This window comes from Zootermopsis nevadensis, unplaced genomic scaffold, assembly GCF_977971745.1.
Source record: "Zootermopsis nevadensis isolate Lab colony 2312 unplaced genomic scaffold, Znev_1.0 Znev_ptg000030l, whole genome shotgun sequence".
In the NCBI taxonomy this organism is placed as follows: domain Eukaryota; kingdom Metazoa; phylum Arthropoda; class Insecta; order Blattodea; family Termopsidae; genus Zootermopsis; species Zootermopsis nevadensis.
Window position 1 is genome coordinate 206,174 of NW_028259162.1, and position 21,645 is coordinate 227,818.

Here is a 21,645-nt window from a genome sequence, read left to right on the forward strand (position 1 = left end):
ATTAAATTACATGTGACTGATGGAAAGTAGCTAATTATGCATATTATGCAGGGATCAAAATTTTCAACTGTCTACCATCAAGTCTCACAAGTCTTGTGAATAAAAAGAAGCAATTTAATGTAGCATTAATAAGATACTTAATTACGCACTCTTTTGCTCTGTCAATGAATTTATGTTGTTTACAAATAAGTGATAAATTATCTTATGTGTAATGGGTAGATTTATTTATGACTTATCATTACTTTAGGTGAACCCTTTGTTTGTATTATGTGAAATTTATATAATAGTATGAATTGTACTTTATAATACGTATTGTATTATTATTATGACTTTTTCCACATCCTGTTGTCATCTGACTATCTTATGGATACATGGAATGTAATAAAATGTATGTATGTACAAGTTACGGTATCTAAATAATAGGAGAGCAGGACATAGTTGCCACGACCACATGTACACGTAAATGGTTTTCCGCCATTCTCCAGACTTGAGAATACAGTTCACGGTTTCGACAGCAAGGTACATAAAGGGGTACCATGTCCCTAACGAAAACTGTCACTGTAATTTTTGTAACCATTTACTTTAACAAAGCACGAGATTTCAATTCATTACAGTAATATCACAATGAAAGTTCTTGTGTTGCGTTGTATTACGCAAATGATATTTTATTAGTTGATTTTAATTTTTTTGTTAAAATTCCAACGGTGGCATTAGATGATAGTTTTCAGGGATACTACGCCATGTAGCCCGGAAGTAAGTGACCGATGTTTCATATACCCTTATTTCGTCATCATCTTGACGAAGGAGTAAATAAGCAAGAATAAAAAGTTGGTCAATTTCTATCAGATTACATTGTGCAATATCCCTTGAAGATAGCATTCTTCTATGATTAAAATAAAAATTATACGGAAAAGCAAAAAGGTGAATGGACGACACTTATTATGTGGCCAAAACCACATCAAAGAGTGCAAAAAAATGCATATTTGCCCTCATTATTTCTTCTGGAATGGAAACTTGTTTGCCTTTTTTTGTCGCCTAGAGTATATCCGTATTTCCTTCCTTTGTATACCGTTGTAGCTTACTGATATGTTGGATGCGTGGGTAATCTGTGGCTGGTAGTGATGGTTATTGTCTTTGCAGATGTAAGTGAACTGATGTTTGTGAAAGTAAATTGACAGTGTTTTGTAAAAATGATGCAAGAAGACTCAAATGGAGAATCAACATTTGAATTTGTTGAAAAAAAAATGGATGATATGTCTGTTTCAAATGAAACCGTGTCAAAAGAAGGTCCGTAGTAATTTGTTTCTGATCTTTTAGTTTGGTATAATAATTGTGAATGTCAGATGAATTAGAAAATATCAATACAATTCTTTTGACTTCATATATGCTTTGATTGAACGTACGTAATGCAATTAATTGATTGTTAATGAGATGTTTCAAAATTTGTATGGTCACCAGACATAGGGTGTGAATTGAGGTGATAGTTACAAGATTGCCTGGCATCATCACACAGTTATTAGTGTGATCTGATCAGGATATATTGGGCATATATTACATATGGGAGATTAGGAATGCATACAAAATTTGGGCCAGAAATACGAAGAGACCACTTAGAGTAGAGTTTATTTACATTCCATAGATCCTTCTTAGGACTCAACCAAAGGATGTAGAACATGTCATTTCATACAATATACATACACTTCACAACTTTCAACACAAGTAAGACAAGTGTTGATAGGATTGGAAGGTATGAACCGGCTTCATGTCTCAGGGGCCTGTGGCAGGCTCTTGTCAACAGTAATTAATTATTTTGGTTCAATAAATCATGGAGAATTAACTGTGTAGGTGAGTGGTTTAGCTTTTAAAGGATACTGACCCATTAAATAATGTGATTTATGGTTTAACCACAAAATCCCCAGTATCATGCAGCTGAATACTTCAACTAATATTGGGGCATTATTCTGATATTTATTTCTACACATTCTGAAGTTGTGTCACATCATAAAGTAGTGCAGTTTATTAATTGGAGCACTTATCTGCTGAGAGACTTTCTCTACATCCATACTGTAATAAGGTGTGAGTGAAGAGTGTAGTTAATACACTCTGCCTTTTGGTGTACTAAAAGAAATAACAAAGATTTACAGTATTTATAAAAGTAGATGGGCTAAGAAAATAACATGATAAATGTTTGTATATTCAACTACCCTGGTTGGCAACATATATAAGTATAAGACTGAAGTATATACAAGTATAAGACTGAATTTCTGTCCATATTTTCACAAGAAAAATAGAACCTGACAGTCTCATCAAATTTGAATGGAAACTTGAAACCTGCAAATGACATGTTTGAATAAAAAACTGTGTAATATACACTTTGTGTTAGTTCGTATAAAACTTAAATTTGCCAAACTGTCAATTAATTTTAATGTCACTAGAGTCTCTGAGCAGTTCAACATTACCACCACATAAAAGTGCAGCAAGTGGGGGAGACTTATTGTCTAGTGTAGCCCCACCATCTGCTCTTCCGAGTTTTGTGTCATCTCCAACAGGATCTGTTGCCACCAGCATCACACATCAGCCTTTGCCTGCACCATCTCATGCCTTCCATCCAACTACTTTCAGGTAAAAAATTGGGTTTTCAGAACTGTGGGCAAAATGCATAAAGGACTACAAATAAAGCAAATCTTTTGGAGGCTTAGAAATATCTAAAAGTCATGGATGCGTGGATCTTTGAGGTTGTCTTCCCCGCCCCTTCTTTCACAGTCATAAATTGTGAATCAAGTTCCAGTCACCTCCACAAAATATTTATAATATGGAGAAATCAGTAAATTCATTGTTTAGGGAACTTGCCACTACTAGCCATTATATGTGAAGTGCAATTTCTGAGGCTGTGTGCTGCTTTCAAATTGGTAGTTTGAACATTTGTATATGATGCATGCCCTGGTCTGTGCATAAATGACAACTTCCTGTATTGTACAATCTTGTGATCTTCCTTATTTTTCTTCTAGTCCAGTGATCCCTGCTAGCAAGGGTGACATTACTACTTCAGTACCACCTGTTGAGACAGCTGCAGCATCGGCTGGATTGCTGGGATGGGTGAAAGGTGCAGTTGGAAGTGGAGGACTTCTTTTAAAAGTAGCAGAAAAAGCCAAAAGTTCAGTAGACTCCATGATAACAACCCTGGATCCTCAGATGAGAGAATTTTTATGTAAGGGCCAGTTTAAATATCCACTTGTAAAGTTTTCTGTGAATGGGATTCTTGAATGTTGTTTCATCATTGATGCATGCTGATGATGCACTAATTCACATAAAGTTTTGTGGGATTTTTAAAATTGTTACGAATCAGCAAGTTCTACAGTAATGATGTTACAGCTTATACACAAATTCCCTTAGCTTTACGTGGCCATCTGTGATATGACATTTGTTTTCATTTATGCTTACTCTACGCAACACAAAAACTAAACTAAACCTGTTACTTCATTTAGGCATGAAATATTTGTTAACTTACAAGACAGACATACATACCTGACTGAGAACTTTGATATTGATACAAATATTTCAGTTCTCAAAAATTAGACGTGCTTTACACTTAGTAATCTGTAAAATTATAATGAAAATGAAAATGAATGCAGTAAGTTATGAAAACGTGCAACATGAAGTTACATTTTGAGGCACCATAGAAAAGGGAAGCCAAGACATTTCTAAACAAGTTCGGTCATTAAAACTTTCCATTCAAAATTAAGAGAATTGATCAGTCTCTTTGTCTCCGATATTAACATTATTTTATGTTTTGCATTTTTAAGATTCTGGAGGTGATGTGGATATCGTAGTTGCTTCAGACAAGGAGGTCAAGCTTAGTGCTGTTCGTGAAGCTTTCCAAGCCGTGTTTGGTAAAGCAACAGTTTCGTAAGTTGAGCTTGTTTTGTTTACGCGAGTGACTGAGAAAGCTGTGATGCATGGATACAAACATGTGGTGGTTGTCTGACAGAGGTGTGGCTGTTCAGACTGCAATGACTGCAGCCCAACCTGTAGGATTTGCAGCAGGAATTAAGGCAGCAGAAGAGAGGATATCAACACTGCAGTGTACTGGGAGACTTCACCCAAAACAACCAATTGTTGCTGTAGAAAATTTCCTTGTTGAAGTTGGAGAGAACAAGTGAGTGTTTTGTGCGAAACATGCAAGGTAAATTATGATTTCATAAAACCTGTATGGACCATGAATTTGAATCAATAAGAAAAATAATTGTAATGAAAATAATTTAGCCATGTGGGTAAGATATCCTATGGCAACTATTTCAAGAATGAGGTGTTACAAATGTTATACTGTACTGTGTCTGTTCGTTTGGGAATGATCATTTTATTCTTCTTATAAACCAATTAAAGATATAAAAATTAATTTCCTACGAATGTCTATCCATGTCAACTCTTTATGAAGACTCAAGGGGCACAAATACCTATAACAATATTACAGTGAGGCAAAACACTATCTTTGTATGTTGCCTACCTGGCCTCAAGTCTAATTTTTTGTAGGTGGTTTGATATTGGAGTTTTAATGCTCAAAGACCCTGGCCAAGAGATAAACCTGCAAACATTTACCCAGCTCACCCCAGTGCCCGCCGCAATGGTTGCTCTGGCTCAGGACGACACTCCCAGCGATTATCCCCTTCTGTGCTCAGGTCTGGCAGTTACCATTGGCAGTCTAATGGCTCAGAACTTGGAGGTGAGTGACAATGCCAAAGGACATGAGAGGATGGCGACGTATTGGGAGTTAGGGAGCATTGTAACCGCAAAGGACAGACTAGCCATATGACTGTTAGAATCTAACAGAGGAGTTCACATTTCTGTTTCATAACATACAGAATAAAGCAGTTAATTCTTCACTCATGCATACAGTTGGAAGGTATTTGTACCCAAAGATTTGTGTAATTAGGGACGAGATGAAACTATGTACTGAAGCATTTCCAATTCCCAGAGTGTTGTTTGGATAGTTACATTCACCTGAACATACATCTCAGATGAGGGACGTAGGAAATATGTGCAGAGTTTTTGGTAGGAGAATCTCTTGACCATGACAGAGTTGGAGATGTTTCTTTTAAGCTCTAGTACAAGATGGCTAGTTGGTAATTAAATTAATAGCAGAATGTTGGAGGACTGGTGCAAGAAATGAAACATCTGGTAACATAATTGCAACCTTGGTTCCAGGTTCATCATTCAGAATGGCATCAAGCCCTGACTGGGGTTTCCAGAAGAGAGATGTTGCTGGTAGCAGCCAAGGTATTAGCAGGATTATACAAGAACAGTATACGTGGTAATGCCATTTGAGCAAGAACTTTAAGACCTGATCCCATTTCTTACACAGATCTGTCTAACCTACAGCAACCTTCTGTAAGTAGCAATAAATGTTAACTTATGAAACTGACCTCGTGTGTGGTAATTTCTTGAACATGGCACACTATCAGACCACTGTTAATTTGCAACAGTAGAGATCACAATTACCAGTAAAGGAGGTAGTAAAATAATTCACAAGGCGTTACATGCCAATACATGTTGAACAATGAGTCATAAGATGAAACACTGCTGTGTCTGGCTCAGAAAAATATCTGGTGATAAGCGCTTGTCAGCAGAGTTCCATAAAAGCAGTGAATGACTAGCTGAGTGACTGTTAACTTCCCAGACTACGTACATGGTCACTTGATAGCTGAATTAGGAGAGACACAGAGCTTGCTAGTAATGTTCTGAAGTGTGATCAGTTGCTTTGACAGCCCCGAAAACTTCAACAATATTTTTAACATACCAGGGTATAATTCTGATTCCTTAATTTTATATTTTCTAACCATACATACTTGTGTGAAATAAACGTATTGTCCTTACTTACGTCACTTACTGACACATCATTGGATAATATAAAAACAGGCAAAACATGCAAATGACTTTATATGCTGCTCTTTTAATTCCAATTAATCAAATGCCTAATGATAATTCAAAACCAACTTTGGAAAGTGGTAGACTGTGTACCTTATAAGAAATGTTTTATATCAGTAACGTAGTAAGTACACAGAACAGGATACAGTAAATCCTTATCTAACGTGTTTGTCCAATGCAGATTTGCTTACACATGCAAAAACAAAAGCAATTATATGCTAAATGTAAACAATTTGAATGTCTGAATTTGGCCAAACTGTACATACTGCCAATGTGAACACTTGAACTTTCTCCCATTGCCAAGCACGTACACCTTCTCACTGTCTCTATGTCTCAATATCACCCGCATATTCTGGTACTATTTTCTAACATGTCTTCATTTGTAGGTACATAATGTACAATTGAACATTTGGTATAATTTTATAACTTTCTTAATTAGGCCATTCATTTGTGTGTAAAAATGTATCTTAGGTATTAATGAAGAGTATGTTGCCATGTTCATATAAGGTACCAGGTTTTCCAGTGTGCATTTATGTAACATGCCATTCTCAAGAATGTAACCCGTATCACGGAGAAGGGTTTACTATACTTCCCAGCTAAAGACAAAGGCATGCACTGAAATGGTGGAATTAAAGAGGAAATCACAACTTAACAGTGCTTCATAAAATTTAAAAATTAATTTTGCAAATCAATGCAAGTTTATTTCATTACAATTACTTGAACAAATCACACAAGTATGTAACCGTTTTTTGCTGTGCATTCTAAAACTCAAAATGCGCAGCAAAAAAACCAACTAAATCAGTGATCAAAATGTCAAGGGGAGAATTGATAAAAGTGTTGAAATAAATTTTATGAAATAAGCATGATTATGAATGCAGTTACACTGAATCATGTGTATCACCAAGGGTCTATGAGCAAATGAAGTTCTAGTTCAAATCTTATTACATGTGGCCATATTGGAACATCCAACAATAAGACTGAAAATTTCCAACATTTTATACATGTAGAGTACTCCATGACAGCGGCTAACAGTGCCACATAATTTTACCACAAGTAAGACCCAGTGAGCGTTGTGGGATACTCTGTGAAGGAGTAACAACAGTTGAGCCCTATTTACTGTTTCTCAGTTATAAGGTTAGATTTTAGTGATCCCAGGTCATTGTTTGGGCAATGTTCAATCTTCAGAAAGACCACATTAAATTAAATGCCACAGTGAACGTACTATGAATGATTTTGGAACACAGTGTTCCACATCATCTTTAATGGCCGAGTAAAGCCTTGACCGAAATGAAAACAACTTCCGACTGTTTGTCAGTTGTAATTGCATGTGTTTATTCCTGGTGTTTATCCAGTATTTTTCTGGGAATTAATATTTGTTTTAAATCTATTCAAAAAATTGTACCAACTGCATAGAGACGCAGAGCAGCACATGCACCTGCTAGCTGGTATCACTTTGTACCCAATGAAACGATGTTGCTGGATGTGTGCAATGTGGGAGGCTTACTTTATAAATTGAAACACTAAAACAATGATACAACAGTTCACAAATGAACACTTTTCAGAAGTTTTAATTTCTTAAATGTCTCCAGTCTGTATGACTTCAATTATCTTAATCTTAACAACTCTCAAAATACCAGTATCGAAATGTTTCTCATTCTTCTGTTTTGTATACAAGGGTATGATGCAGTTCAGGACACAGTGATGCAATATGAAATTCCAAATCAGACTTCCTACAAACTATGATATACTGTAGCTGTCGCATACTAATGTTATGACATACACAGAGTTATGCAATCAAATGAATTAGCAACATACAATATCAGAAGGAAAACTTCAATGCCTTATTATAACTTACATTCTACTGTAAGAGGACAAAACATAACTCTTCTTTCTATTCATACCTGTCAATAAGTAAAAGAAATGCTCGAATTACTTCTTCTTTCTTCCACGGGTCTTGGGAGTCAGGGACCCTCTGGTCGCCTTGTTCCGAGTGCTGTTGCGGCTTACCTTTGCAGGCGAGTCCGATTCCTGCTTTATATTTAGTAACTCATCTTCCGTCATATCATTCAGACTCTCGGTCTCTGCTTCACCATCAACAGTGTCTAGAATACTTCCAAGGTCACGATCCACCTCTGCCCACAGATTATCATCTCCAACAATGCTATTTTCTTTTTTATTCTTTACTTTATCCTCCTCCTCCTCTTCCTCCTCCTTCACTGGTGTTTGAGACTGAGTGCCTTTGTTCTCATCCTCAGGGTTGGACTCCTCCGCATCTGCCTCCAGTGGGTCATATTTCTGACTCCCATTTGTTGGCACAGCCTCTGAAATATCTTCTTTCACAACTGGATTCGTGGTTGCTGCTGTCTCACTTACTTTACCACCATCGGTTGGCGTGGACACAAGTGCATCTGCATCTGCATCTTCGTCTTCTTCGGCATTTGCCACTTTGCGACGCTTCCAGTTTCCTTCATCATCCACTGTGTTCATGTCTTCTGTACGTTTTGCAGCCTATAAAATTCAACAGATTTATATGCATACTGATTTTTAATTATTACTGTCAACTTCATTACTAGAAATGAGCAAACACACTCAAGAATTGTATGCTTAATTAATCCTACATCCATAGAGATGTATTATGGTACTATTCACAAAATCACAAATTTCTGACAAACACGCCAGAACTGTCATATACTATGCATACTTTTCCTAACTTGTCCTTAAACTCCTCACCTTCTCTGTACTTTCTAGACTTCCTTCCCTCTTCTTGGCCTCGGCCTTCGCCTCCCGTCTTTCCTTGGCCTCGGCAGCTTTTGCCTGTGGACATATCAAGGCTACCTACAATACACGTGTTGGGAAGGGAAGCTGCATATTCTACAAACAGAGGTTCCCCTCTCTTTATGGTTCCAATTTCCTCAGACACCATTGTCCAGGCCAACACTCTTAAACCAAACAAAGTGTCTAGTCATTATGGTAGATTTATGCTGTCTGCTTCATCATATAATTTGTTTCTCAAATGACTCCACAACTGAAGGATGTAATTTACAAAATTATGCAGTTTTATCTACCACAGATTATTCTACAATAATGTACAAAAACGTTACAAACATGCCTTTAAGTTTCATAACCATAATTTGATGCCTCAAATTATTCTCACTCACTGCAGAAACTTAAATACTAAATTATAAACTTACCTACAAATACTGAGGGCTCTTTTTGAGTTCATTATACTGTTTCTATTGGGTAGAAAGGAATTTCTTACTCATCTTCCTCCACTTACCTTTTCTTTAATCAATTCTACAAAATTGTTGTAGTGCATTAATGTGCGGCAATGTGTTTTAGCATCTTCCACATTAATGAAGAATCTGTGACAAGCCCGACATGTCTGACCAGTCATCTTCTTCAAAAGACTTAATCCTGTGAACATGTCATTAAGATGACTACAGTGTCAGATGCAAACAGAATTCCACCTGAACTTGGCTTGCTATCTCAAATTCTGAGAGACCCTTGGCAAGAGAGATATGTATCACCCTAAACCACCACACTAGGAGAAAACTGAAAGGAGTTTTTCTCAAAATTGTGATGAGAATTTAGTTAATTTAAGAATGGTTAATTTTATGGAATCAATCTTACAAAAAGTAGAAGTATGGACATGGAAAAATGGCAGTGAAAGTGTCTGATGTTTGCAAACACGGTAAGGAATCTCCCTAGTTCATAAAAGGTGAAACAACCTGCAAAACTATTAGCTTTTCAATTTAAAAAAAGTTATTCATTGCAGCTATGTTCACAAAAACATTACATTATCAAGAAATGTTCACTTCCAACAGATTCCCTCAACATGTGGGCAATGCATACAGCAACATTTCTCATAAAAATGTGCATTTCCCAAACAAAATATGACCAACAGACTTGTCAAGAAGTTTGCGGCAAAGCAAGAATGGCGATGAAGGAACATCAACCTGTATAATGTTAAACCCCTGAAAATAGCATCGTTTCTGGCAATGAACAGACAACTACAAATAGCAGGCACATTGAGCACACAGAAATGGAGGTCTGCAACATGGTGCGTGCACCAGCTCTGCCTGCCGAGCGTCCCCTGGCAGACGACCATGCCACATAGCAATGCAACTCACCGACTGCTACTTCAGGATTGTACTTGGGCACCCGTAAACGCAGATTGCCTATTACTGTTGCCTCTCCTTCGTCCTTCCCTTCAGCATCCTTATTTACCCCTTCATCTTTTTCTGGACCACCACTCTTTTCTTTTCCCAAAACAGTCTCATTAACTTTATCAGCTTCTTTTATTTCATCCTCTTCCTCTTCTCGTGTCCTTACTTTAATCTCTCTCTTGGAAAAGTCATCTCCTGTAAGAAAAGCACATTCTGGTAAAACTGAATTAAATTTCTGCAGACTGTAGCTCCATATCACTACGTATGCCCACTGACACAAGCCTGTGCCATACTTGTAAACATCAACACATTTTAATAAAGCCACATTTAACAACACTTTTCTTACATTTTTTCTACATCAAACCAGAAAGACGGACTTCGAGCCACAAATATATTCTGTACATTCTTACTATCACTACTTCATCTTGTACAAGCTAATTCAGAAGTAGTTGAAAACCTTTGTAACTTATTTTACTGATTGACACCAAATTGAACACAGTGCCTTGTACCTATTTCTTCAGGCTTACAACATATCACTTCCAGTGATGAGTGTAGAAGAAGTTAATATGCACGATACAAGGTTTTAGTGTTCTGAGATCCCACACACAACAGAGACATTTGTAAATCTCAAGTCAACACACTCATGAAAAGCAAACTTTATGGTCTGTTCTCTTTCAACAAAAACACTGTAATGTATACCCCAAACATAACAGACTATTCAGGAAGGCAGAGTGCCCCTCATTTCAGGTAATTTGTAAGATTGCTTGAACGAATACTACCTGCATAGGTGGATTTGGAGAGTACAACCGATTGGTTGATCACCGTCTTCTGCATTTCATACCTTTGGACTTTTTTCTAAGGTGATTTGTAAAAGATGTATAAGGCACTCCACAGAGTTTATTGTTGAACAGTAAAATAAACATGTTACATACTTTGAAGTGTTCAACTTCTTTTGAATTACTCTTTTATTATTGAGTCAAAACTTTTCACTCATCGTAAGAGAACGTACCAAAGCCACCTCCTCCTGAAATCAGTTCTTCAATTCCAAACTCGTCATCTGAACCAGACTTCCGATTTTTACGAGCTTCTGCAGTTTTCTGCAAACAGAACAATGGCTCGAGCGTCAATGAATTATTAACAGTGAGTTCTATCTAATTCAACACACAACTTATAAAGAACAGTTGTGTCACAGGACAATACATTTATTTAGTAACAGCTTCACATTTTTAAGAACAATAATATGCCTCTTTCAGAAACAAAACTATACGAGCACGCAAAGTCAAAATTGAATATTTACTTTGATAAGAGCAAACACCCAATCACATAAACCACATGACTTCTTGCATTACTCATCATGAATGAAAAATATATGGCACATTAGTCTGTTAACATATTTATGGTTAACTTAACTGTAATGGTTACACACACACCAAACAAATCAAACTTAAAATCTGCAATTAAAGCCAGTTTTATCTTTCTGCCAACTGGCACACATCTCATATAACAGCATCACTATGATACATGACCGAAGAAAAACTGTGGCGATTACATGTCAACATCCAATAACGGAAGCAAATCGGTGATGCCGATGCCGATACTGTGCCGATGTTCTAACAGAACAGTTGAACAAGGCAGAATACATACCTTCAGATGCAGGGGCGTGAGTTTGTGATGATCCCATTCAACACGAGTTGGGAATTCCTTTCCACAGGGCAAACACCGGGGATGAAGGAAGTTCTTCAGTTGCTATAAAAATGCATGCAACGTTCACATCACTTAGCACCTACATCTAATGGTCTTCCCAGCAGGTGGCAATGTTTTACACCATACAAAAAATGACACTTTTGTTGTTTAGAGGAAGACAAGACTATATACTAGTCCTCATCTGTAGTTTCTAATTTTCAAACATCTGCTACGAAACATTTCAATGCTCTGTACTGAGTGGTGGTAATGTCACTCACAGAAAGGCAACCTCGCAACACTACTACGCTTTCTCCTGGAACAAATTTGGCAAGTCTAGTATTTTCAAAAGCAATTTTACAAAATAAACACAAAAGACCATTTCATAAATGCTTTGACCATAAAAAATAGCAACTAATGTCAAGAACACCTCCAACAAAGTTTCAACACAATAATTAATAGCTGCTGATAAGGTCACAATGCAATTGTACAGACAACAATACCTGATGACGATCATTTTTGCGATGCACAATAAGGTTGCCAAAGAAGTGCAAGTCACACATGGTGCAGTATTCCCGGATGTTCATGTTCACTTTTTTGCCCTGGCGTTTCATTCGTTCCATCTCAATTTCTCGTTGCTGCTCTGCCACCTACAACATTTCATCCCAGCCAAGTTTATACTATTCTGGAGAGAGAAATTTCAAGAACACTTGTCATCTGCTCCCCAAACTATATTCCTAAACTGTCACATACTCCAAGAATACTACCACATATCATGCACACCACAACGAGATGTGTATTCCAATTTCTATAGATTTTTTAAGAACAAATTTTTTTCATGAAAATTCTAGAAATCTACACAAGCTGATAAAACTGCGGCAGAACAGAAAATTAATGAAAACAACATAATAGTATCTTACGATTAATGGTATTTTTCAATGCTGCTATTACTGCCATCTGAATGATCTCACCATTGTCAGTGACCCAAACTACTGTACCAGCACTTTTTACATGCTAAAATATTGTCCTCGTAGGCATCAGGGAGCCCCTCAGCTTGTGCCGAAGCCCTGGATTCCAGTTACTCCGAACATTCAAAGCCCTACGCACTGCAAAATGTGCCTCCAATAATATTAACAATAATGTGTGCAGGTCATGATAAATCCATAAACCTTAACCTGTCTTCAAATGGTGTACAATAGCATAAAGCACCATACCTTTTGCTCGTGTCTCATGAGCTCCACCCTTATCTTGTAACTCTCTTCCAATTTATCCATCATCAATTGGTGTGTTCTTCCTTTCAAATGGTTCTGGAATGACTGTAATAAATGCAAACAGTCAATAAGAAATCTTAATATGAGAAGGAAGGTATAGAACACACGAAGTTGACGATACGTACATTTTCGTCCCACATGTGCTTCTTGCAGACGTGACAGTAAAACAGTGATGGAGGAATGCCACTGTATCGAGAGGCTGGCACTTTCTCCACACCCTGAAATAAGATAAATGTGATTTCAAACATGCTTATCCATTCAATTGCTGTTTTTATTCAGTGAGTCATAAAAACACATACACTCCATGACCAAATGCAGCATTACTGACTGTTACGGCAGGTGGTATATACAGTTCCACCCTTGCTTTGAAGAGTTAACGCACTTCCATTACATCAAATAAAAGGAATGCCACCTGTTCAGTAACAAGTCTAGCCTTAATCTCTCTTTTTTTGGGAGCGGGGGGGGGCTGAAGGAACTACTGTTGTGGCATGTTCGACTGTGAAATTCATACTAGAAGTCATGACTTATACTTATCCACTGTGTGCAGAATATTTCCATGATTATAAATCATCTTTGGTGCATTGAAAACTGCTTCAGTGGAAAAACTAAATCTTGTTTCTTTTCGTGTATTTGCTTTCGAGCGTGCACCTAGTTTGACAAAAATACCTAGGGAAATGTGCTATGACTGTTGCCTACCTTGTCTTTCTCATCCTCTTCCTTGTCATCCTCATTTTCGTCTTTATCAGCACCTGACAATTCTTCAGACTTCTTCTCATCCTTCCAATCCCTCTTCTTCTCACCATCTTCACCTTCATCTCTGAAAGTGCATGTACCATTTACTCACGCGTGCTAGGCCTTCCTTATCACAGTTTCCCTTCCTTCTAGCACATACGAAATTACATCTTCACTCTTATCCTTAAAACTTTAGTTACAGGACATTTTTCACTTTTCATTGGCATATTAAATGGGAAAAATCCTTCTCAACGTCTGACTGGCCCATTTAAATTAAAAAATTGTCCTGATCTGATGTTCAGAGTTAATTTTAACATCAATACTTTAACAGACACTGAAATAATGACACATATAACTTAAGAGACTGAAAGAAAGTAGGTCACAAGTTCTTTTCATACAAACAGATCAACGTACAGGTAGTGGAATTATGAAAATATAATCTTTATGGAATGGGTTCAAAATGTCATGTAAGACCCCACTCACAAATTCTTGTTCCAGCACTTCTAAGCCACGGAGCACACAGATGTATTCCAATTAATTTTAATGCTGGGAGAATCTGCTACACAAATTACCTTCATGCTTGCACATTTCCAAAATGTACAATTAATCTATGCTTACCGCATCTCTTTACAAAAGCAAGAACATTTCACGACTGTCAGAGATATCGCAACAACTCCCAACAAATACATGCGTCTGCACACTCATTAATATGAATACAACTGAGCACATTGTAGTACAACAGCCAGTAACACAATCATGATATTTATACCACCAATTATATTACATTGCCAAGTGCATTAAATCATATTTAACAAATCACACTCAAAATATGAATATGGAAGAATAACACGAACACTGAAACTCACCAGTGGGGTTGATACCAAATAAATGAACACAAGTGAATTGCCATTTCATATGAATCTTCTGATGTCCTGTGAGGCACACAAGTTTATTGCAGGGCGACTGAGAATAAACATTTTAGAAGGAAGAGGTTATGGCCTACATAAGCAAAATCTGCATTCAGTGTACTCCAAAATTAAACTTTAGTACACGTCAAAGAACAAATAAACTTTTCCTGTTGTGACATCTTATTTTATAGCAACAAAATCCACATTCGTTGGTGTGTGCAGCAACGCCATCTAATTCAAAGGTCAAACACTTGTGTCAATTATAAACATCAAGTAAATGAAATAGTGTATTACATGAATATAATACAGTAAAACCCCTCAAGTTGGACACCCCTTTATATTGGACACTTTTAATTGGAACCGGCAAATATCCTATAATTTTATATGTCCACAATATCCTATATCTTGGACGCGCCTTTATCCTTGAACTTGAACACGCCTTTTGTTGTAAGTTGGACAGGTTCATGCACTTAACTTCGATGCTTTTCAGGGAAACTTTTTCAGTTACAAATTTTGTTATTTTGACTCATGAATGCCTCATCTTTGGAGGATTATCTTATGAACATTGAACCCATCATTGGAATGCACTGCAAGTGTTTAACTATTCTTTTGCTGAACCCTGAACTGGACTACAGTATTGCAGAAGACACAGTTTTAACTCCGTCAGTACTGCGCTTGCATTTGAGTTCAGGCTGTGTTAACAGAAATGGAAGTTTTCTTTTTGCGATGGGGAAGCGAAAATTGGTGGAATTAACTTTAGAAAATGTTATTGAGGCTGGGGTGTAATGTGCAATGCATGGGAGTGGGCTTCAAAAGATTATTATTAATACTGCTGTCATTAATTCTTAATTCAAGTAAGCCTACAGTAGTTAGTGTACGTACGTAAATAGATTATTTTGTCATTAGACCACAATCTGATTTTTTTCTTTCCCTCTATCTTGGACACATTTTCGTGGAACCCCAAGTGTCCAACTTAGAGAGGTTTTACTGTATTAAGATTTGTGTATTAGAAATTCTTGTGACTTCTCGATTACACACGTATGGTAACCAAACACTTCACGATGGATGCAAAAAAGAAAATAAAAACAGAAAAAACTGCTGAAGCACGGCAGCAAACATTTAGATGAAACAGACGTGCGTGAAGATGGCAAGATGAATGACAATATTTGTGTGGTGTGAATCTATTTACTGTACACATGGTGTAACAGGCATGACTCTTTGTACCCCAGGTCAAGACACTGTAAGTGGAAAGGAATTATTATAGCACACTGTATTAGAGCCTGCGATTACAGAACGACAGATACGTAAATATACGCAAGCTTGAATTTATGAAAGCATTCAAAATGGGACAGAGAGACTGTATATTCTGGGAGGAGGGCAAAATAACTGGTCTCTTATGATGAGTTGACTTTACTGAAAGTTTAAGAAAATAAAGTCAAGACTATCAGAATGGACAATCTTTATTCTAATGTAGAATGGTACTGGAGCCTGAGAAACAGTCCACAACAGCCACTAACATCTATGGAGTGCCAAGTTGACAGAATTTGGAGAAATTATAAAAATTAAACGGTAGCATGTACGTCACAGAGTTTATGTTATCCATGTCAGTGGTGGACATATATATGTACACGAAGAGAAAACGAGCCACCATAAAACCCAATGTGCAGGTCCTCTGCACTAAATATGTACATAGCATCAACTGTTTCGATCATCTGTTCAGCATTCAACTTTTATCCCTCATGTCATGTAAGCACTGTATTAATAACACCGATGACCAACGAATTTAGAGGCTTCCTCAGTTCCACTCTTGACTTGTCATATATTGGTCTTATGTGGACTGCAAGGAATATTTATTTTTTTTAAAAAAATGCAAACTGAAATGTCATATGAATGTATGGGAAGTTACAAACGTGTTTAAAGGTAGCTTTAGATTGAGTTTCAGATGTGTGATGAGGATTTTACTGATTCATTCACTAAGAAGACATGCCATGGAGAAGGACCAGGATAACTAACTAGGTGGTTTAGGAAACCCAAAGATTCATCACCAAACTAACCAAAGCCCTCCACCAGTCCCTGTCCTGGGCCAGCAAAATCCAATTGCCAAAGGACCAGGATAAAACTTCAAATTCATCTCACCAAGCGTCAAAGTGTGAACAAAACAACTGATTCTATTGTAGCCCATTCTAGGAATTGTGAGTGCTGCAATATATACTACACTGATCTGCTCATTAAAGGTACGAGGCTCGTCCACAAAGTAAGTTTCCCTGGGGCCGTTTACAGAAACAAAACACAATTTCATGGAAATATTTATTGCAACAGATACAGCAAGTGTCCAGCTGTTTTTCAACATATTCGCCACCGGAAACGAGACATTTGTCATACCGTGGGACCAACTTTTGAATACCTGTGTCGTAGAAGTCTGCCGCCTGGGATTGGCACCACTGTGTGACAACCATCTCCGCCTCTCTGTCATTCTCAAAACGCTGACGCTGACCGGACAGGAGTTTCTTGAGGTGTAGGAAAAGATGGAAATCACTGGGAGCGAAGTCCGGGCTATAGGGTGAATGATTAAACACCTCCCAGCTGAACTCCTGCAGGAGACTTGCTGTCCGTCGAGCCGTGTGCGGCCTAGCGTTATCACTGACCGCACTTCACAGTCGGCGGGAGCTGGAATAAGAACCTCCATCTTCAACAGCTGCAACGATGCTACTGTGAGAACGCGGGAAGTACCGTTAGTGCATGCGCCATGCTACATCATTGCTCTATCACGTACGCACAGTCGCTTCGCGCAATATAAGGTTTGCTAGCTGTGGGACGAGTGGGAAACTTACTTTATGGACGCGCCTCGTACAAATACACAGCTCCTAGACATCAAACCATTCATTATCCTTGAAACATATAAATTATGCAGTATTAACTTTGGGCACCCCTCTCCTTAATTAAACTGAATTTAATCACAACCAATAAAAGTTTTTAATGAATTCATAACAGCCATTTAATAGTCTGGTCCTCACGTTCAAGCAAAAGTACCTTGATTTAAAGACACGACAGATATTCACAGGGCAAAGAGATATAATTCAACATTATACAAACCAAATATGAAGAAAATCCATGTCAGAATATTTTTGAATGTAAGTGAAGATAAACCTGAATATGAAGCTGTGGAAACCAAATTACAATGTACAAAGGAATTCAAACAAGACAAGAACTGAATGATCAGTCTGGCATGCCACGAGTCTTGCCTTGAGACATACGCATTCAACACACGCCAAGAGCCCCGGAATCTTCTTCATAAATATGAAAACAATGGAAAAGCAGTAATCAGGATTGCCAGAATCTAGATGGAAGAGGAACATCATAACACGCAAGAAAAAAGTAGCAGTTAAAGTGAAGAAATCTTCACATTATATGTTGGATTTCATGTCAGCTCTGGACACACATCTGATGCAACAAAGAAACTGGCCATTTCAAAATATTCCAATTCCTCTGTGGAAAAAAATTTTCAATTTACTTCCCAATCATGTCTGAATGTCGCTTTCACGTCTGTAAGTTTTCTTGGTATACCGTCTACAATATCGCACATATCACGTAAGATGAGACTGAGAATAATATCAGATGCATCCGAGAATGTTATCTTCAATGCAGAAATGCAAATATGCAAGACAGCGACATGTTTTTCAGCAGACACTGAACGTATTCGTGGAAATGTATTTTCACTTTGAAGAAAATGAAAAAAAAAAGACTCCACTGATTACAGCATGGCGAACAATTACGCATTTGATATCTTGAACAAATTACATTCTACATGAATTATTTGCAGACTACAACCAGAATGAGGATGCTCAGGTTAAGGATTGCTGCCTCCAGGATGGCAGAGGAAACATCACAAAGCGTAAGTCATTACTCACTCAATGACTGTGACACTAGGGTAAATTGTTTTATCTGTCAGATGGTGATTGTCATCTGAAACCATGAGCTCAACTGTATGTTACAGAACAGAGCATAAATAAAATTCACCATCTGCATTTCAAATCAGGAAACATTTCAGTACACAACACAGTGCAAATCCTCCACATGCAAGAAAATGCAATAAATGTCTAGGTAGTATTAGAATTAAAATCTATGAACGAAGAATTATCAACGTAATACAACTATACCAGTATAATGAGAGATAAGCTGCAATGTACAGCAAAGTTTCACAACAAAATAAGTGCATATCATCATTTTAAAATTTAACAGATTTACTAGTGTTGCACACTTGTACAATGGACTGCACTGGGTAGAAATGAGGTAAATACACATGTATATTATAACGGTGCATCTACCCCGGAGGAGCACGAACAATCCACATACAGATATGTGAGGCCATCAGACCTTACACAAACAGAATGTGAAGACCCAATATTGCAATGGTTTTTCATTTGACTGGCAATATTAATCACGTTAACATAACTAAGTGTTGCCACGTAGCTGTGACCCACAGACGACACTGCTTGCTTGGGGGAAATGCTTGATTCTGTGTGCGTAACGAAGACGCCACAGAAAGAACAGAAGGAAAGTAATGTTGAAAGGCATCTGCTTACCTCTTAACATCCTCTTCATCAGTTTTCTTTTCTGCTCCACTACTTTTATCATCCTCCAGGTCTTTGTCTTTCTTAGGTTCTTTGTCATCATCCTTTCTGTCAGCTTTAACCCCAGGTTTGGTGCCTGAGCCACTGCGACTTTTCCCTATGCTAGGACTTCGCAACCCCTGGCTACCACCAGGCTTCCTCTCGGGACCCCCCCTGGCAGGGGCAGGGCGACGACCCTGCGTGGGCTGTATGTCAGTATTACAATTACCCATATGTCAGTAGTTGGATTGGAATCAACATGGTTACAGAATTTGTTGCAGCATGGCCCAGGTCTTTGAGACACAGTGAATATATTGATAGAAGAAATGAAACAGGCTGCAGATCCTGATCAGTGTCTGAAGCTTCAAAGTGGTGCAGAAATATTGTTAGTTGAACATGACAAGAGTTACACGATTCAGAAGCAGTAAACAAAATGCAATACAATTTACTTCAGCTCTGAAGATGGCACATGATGCTTAGAACTGAGTAATGTACAGATCGTTGACTATATGAGATGGCATATCTGTAAAATATGAATCAGGTTTATTATATTATTCTACTACACACAAGTCCAATTCCCTCAGAAGAGCAAATATTTTAAGATGCTGTTGGTTTTCACGGTTGCAGGAGGTAGTGGTGTGTGTTTTGGGGCCTAGCATCTTTGTAGCTTTGTAGAAAAGTAAGTGTTTAGATAGAAAACAGTGACTGGAAACTTGGAATCTAGAGCAATGTTTACAGATGACCAGAACCAGTTTTGTAATTCCCCTAACAAGAAAGGCAGACTTTACAACTTTGAAAAGAAAAATGTTCTCAGAATGACTTGTAAGCATAGAGCTTCAAGACATTTGCATAGAAAGATATACAACTTGAAGAATCTTGTATTTTTCACTGGGAGCCGTATCATTTTGAAGAACAAAATGACATAAACATACGAGAACTTTCACAGCCCTTACCTTATTGTACGGTTCTTGTCTCCGTGATTCCATACGCTTACGCCTGTTAGGACCAGGGTCCTGATATCTGCCAGGACCATAGCCAGAATGCTGCCTATACCCAGAACCGCCTGGTGCATTTCCCAGATGACCAAGTGAACCCAAACTCAGTAAAGATGGTACCTGAACATGTTATGTGGAGTTAAACGCTACATCATACACATTACCTACTGAAGATAAATTTACATTGTGCTATTTATGTATAAAGTGTCTTTTTAATGCCATGTTCAGAGAAATGCCTACTTCGGGGGAAGGCTGCTGAGGTCGCAGCAGTGTTGACAGCAGGTTGCTAGCAAGAGCCAATTGTGCTTCAGGTGATGATAACTGGGACAAGAGATTTGATGATTGTGGAGGTGTTGGCAGCAAGCCTCCTACTCCAGATCTTCCTCCTGGAACCAAGCCCCCTTCCCATGGATTCACATTCATCTGCTGCCCAGAACGACCACCGTAATGTGCTGAAGAGTTCATCTGATAGGACTGCCTGCCATCCCGACGATATCCTCTGTTCTGAGACATCTTTCACAGAAAGTATAAAACTGCAATTAAAAAGAAGTCTGTGTTTCATTCACCTTCAACTCAGAATGCTCTGAACAGGTGTCCTGGTGAAAGTTAATAATGTCAATAAAAATATGATCTCAAATCCACAGAAATAAAGACGCTAATAAACTCTAACAAGGTCAATAAATGAACAGATCGGCGATATCGGATATTCATGTTTCGCAGCCATATATACATTTCATTATGTTTGCTCAAAACGTCAATATTTCTTCCAAAACTGTGTTTATAACTGGATTCTCAGGTAGTAATCTTCGAAACGTTGTACAACTTTAGATGTTTCACCGTCCTTATATTTTAATATAATACAATACAACGAAGACTAGAAATATTTAACTCGGTGTATGCATCCCTACGCTTAAGCGACATCAATAAAAAAAAAACACTTTAACTTCCCGCTAATACGCATATTTAAGCAAACATAAAACATCAAATCTGCTCGCACATGCTTTATCTGCCAATACAACTTTACAACAGACAACTACAAAATTAAATTCGGCCAATTACGAACGTAACACCCACACACAAAATGTCCGATTACAAAGCAGACACATTGGAAACTAGATTATATTTACCGACACAAGTTAAATTTTAGATAGAAAAGTATCTTATATTTTCATTCAATAATAACATATGCCTGAGAGATACCTTGCGATTTTTTCACAACTCCCCTACTTTAGATATGCAAGAACATCAGCTATTTTCCACACTACTTCCACAGCGTCAGTAACTTCGCAAAAAAACACGGAATACTACAAGGAGTAGTCACAGGCAGAAGTAAACCAAAGGACAGGAATGGCAAAGAGATT

The 21,645-nt window shown here is 37.7% G+C and overlaps 2 protein-coding genes across 5 annotated transcripts; one reads left to right on the forward strand and one right to left on the reverse strand.

Moving 5' to 3' along the window:
- Positions 1 to 1,038: 1,038 nt before the first annotated feature.
- LOC110833064 (protein PRRC1) lies at positions 1,039 to 8,457 on the forward strand. Of its 2 annotated transcripts, none has more exons than XM_087358401.1 (8): positions 1,039 to 1,287; positions 2,436 to 2,622; positions 3,009 to 3,208; positions 3,804 to 3,906; positions 3,989 to 4,156; positions 4,531 to 4,720; positions 5,203 to 5,308; positions 8,178 to 8,457. In XM_087358401.1, the coding sequence occupies exons 1-8, from the start codon at positions 1,191 to 1,193 to the stop codon at positions 8,219 to 8,221; spliced, it is 1,095 nt and encodes a 364-aa protein (XP_087214527.1). In that variant the 5' UTR covers positions 1,039 to 1,190; the 3' UTR covers positions 8,222 to 8,457. The 2 variants fall into 2 exon arrangements, with proteins under 2 accessions (XP_087214527.1, XP_087214528.1); XM_087358402.1 differs by having other exon boundaries at positions 1,041 to 1,287; positions 5,203 to 5,385; positions 8,178 to 8,318.
- Positions 7,463 to 21,637, reverse strand: Pep (Protein on ecdysone puffs). Of its 3 annotated transcripts, none has more exons than XM_022070637.2 (14): positions 21,485 to 21,637; positions 20,525 to 20,817; positions 20,243 to 20,404; positions 19,263 to 19,486; positions 13,736 to 13,856; positions 13,165 to 13,257; positions 12,983 to 13,084; positions 12,272 to 12,418; positions 11,733 to 11,834; positions 11,098 to 11,185; positions 10,053 to 10,283; positions 9,200 to 9,336; positions 8,653 to 8,736; positions 7,463 to 8,430 (listed from the first exon to the last, which is right to left on the reverse strand). In XM_022070637.2, exons 2-14 carry the CDS (start codon positions 20,795 to 20,797, stop codon positions 7,852 to 7,854), a joined length of 2,343 nt encoding a protein of 780 aa, XP_021926329.1. In that variant the 5' UTR covers positions 20,798 to 20,817; positions 21,485 to 21,637; the 3' UTR covers positions 7,463 to 7,851. The 3 variants fall into 3 exon arrangements, with proteins under 3 accessions (XP_021926329.1, XP_021926326.1, XP_021926328.1); XM_022070634.2 differs by having other exon boundaries at positions 19,263 to 19,495; XM_022070636.2 differs by having other exon boundaries at positions 19,263 to 19,495; positions 20,525 to 20,797; positions 21,485 to 21,616.
- Positions 21,638 to 21,645: the final 8 nt, after the last annotated feature.

What these genes read in the sequence shown, in the direction of transcription:
- LOC110833064 (XM_087358401.1), top strand. Translation starts at nt 1,191, where the DNA reads ATGATGCAAGAAGACTCAAATGGAGAATCAACATTTGAATTTGTTGAA. An exon ending in TGAAACCGTGTCAAAAGAAG is followed by an intron (nt 1,288 to 2,435) that starts GTCCGTAGTAAT and finishes TAATGTCACTAG; the next exon opens with AGTCTCTGAGCAGTTCAACA. An exon ending in TAATGGCTCAGAACTTGGAG is followed by an intron (nt 4,721 to 5,202) that starts GTGAGTGACAAT and finishes CCTTGGTTCCAG; the next exon opens with GTTCATCATTCAGAATGGCA.
- Pep (XM_022070634.2), bottom strand. Translation starts at nt 20,797, where the DNA reads ATGTCTCAGAACAGAGGATATCGTCGGGATGGCAGGCAGTCCTATCAG. An exon ending in AGCACATGTGGGACGAAAAT is followed by an intron (nt 13,085 to 13,164) that starts GTACGTATCGTC and finishes CATTTATTACAG; the next exon opens with TCATTCCAGAACCATTTGAA. An exon ending in GTCTAGAAAGTACAGAGAAG is followed by an intron (nt 8,431 to 8,652) that starts GTGAGGAGTTTA and finishes TGAATTTTATAG; the next exon opens with GCTGCAAAACGTACAGAAGA.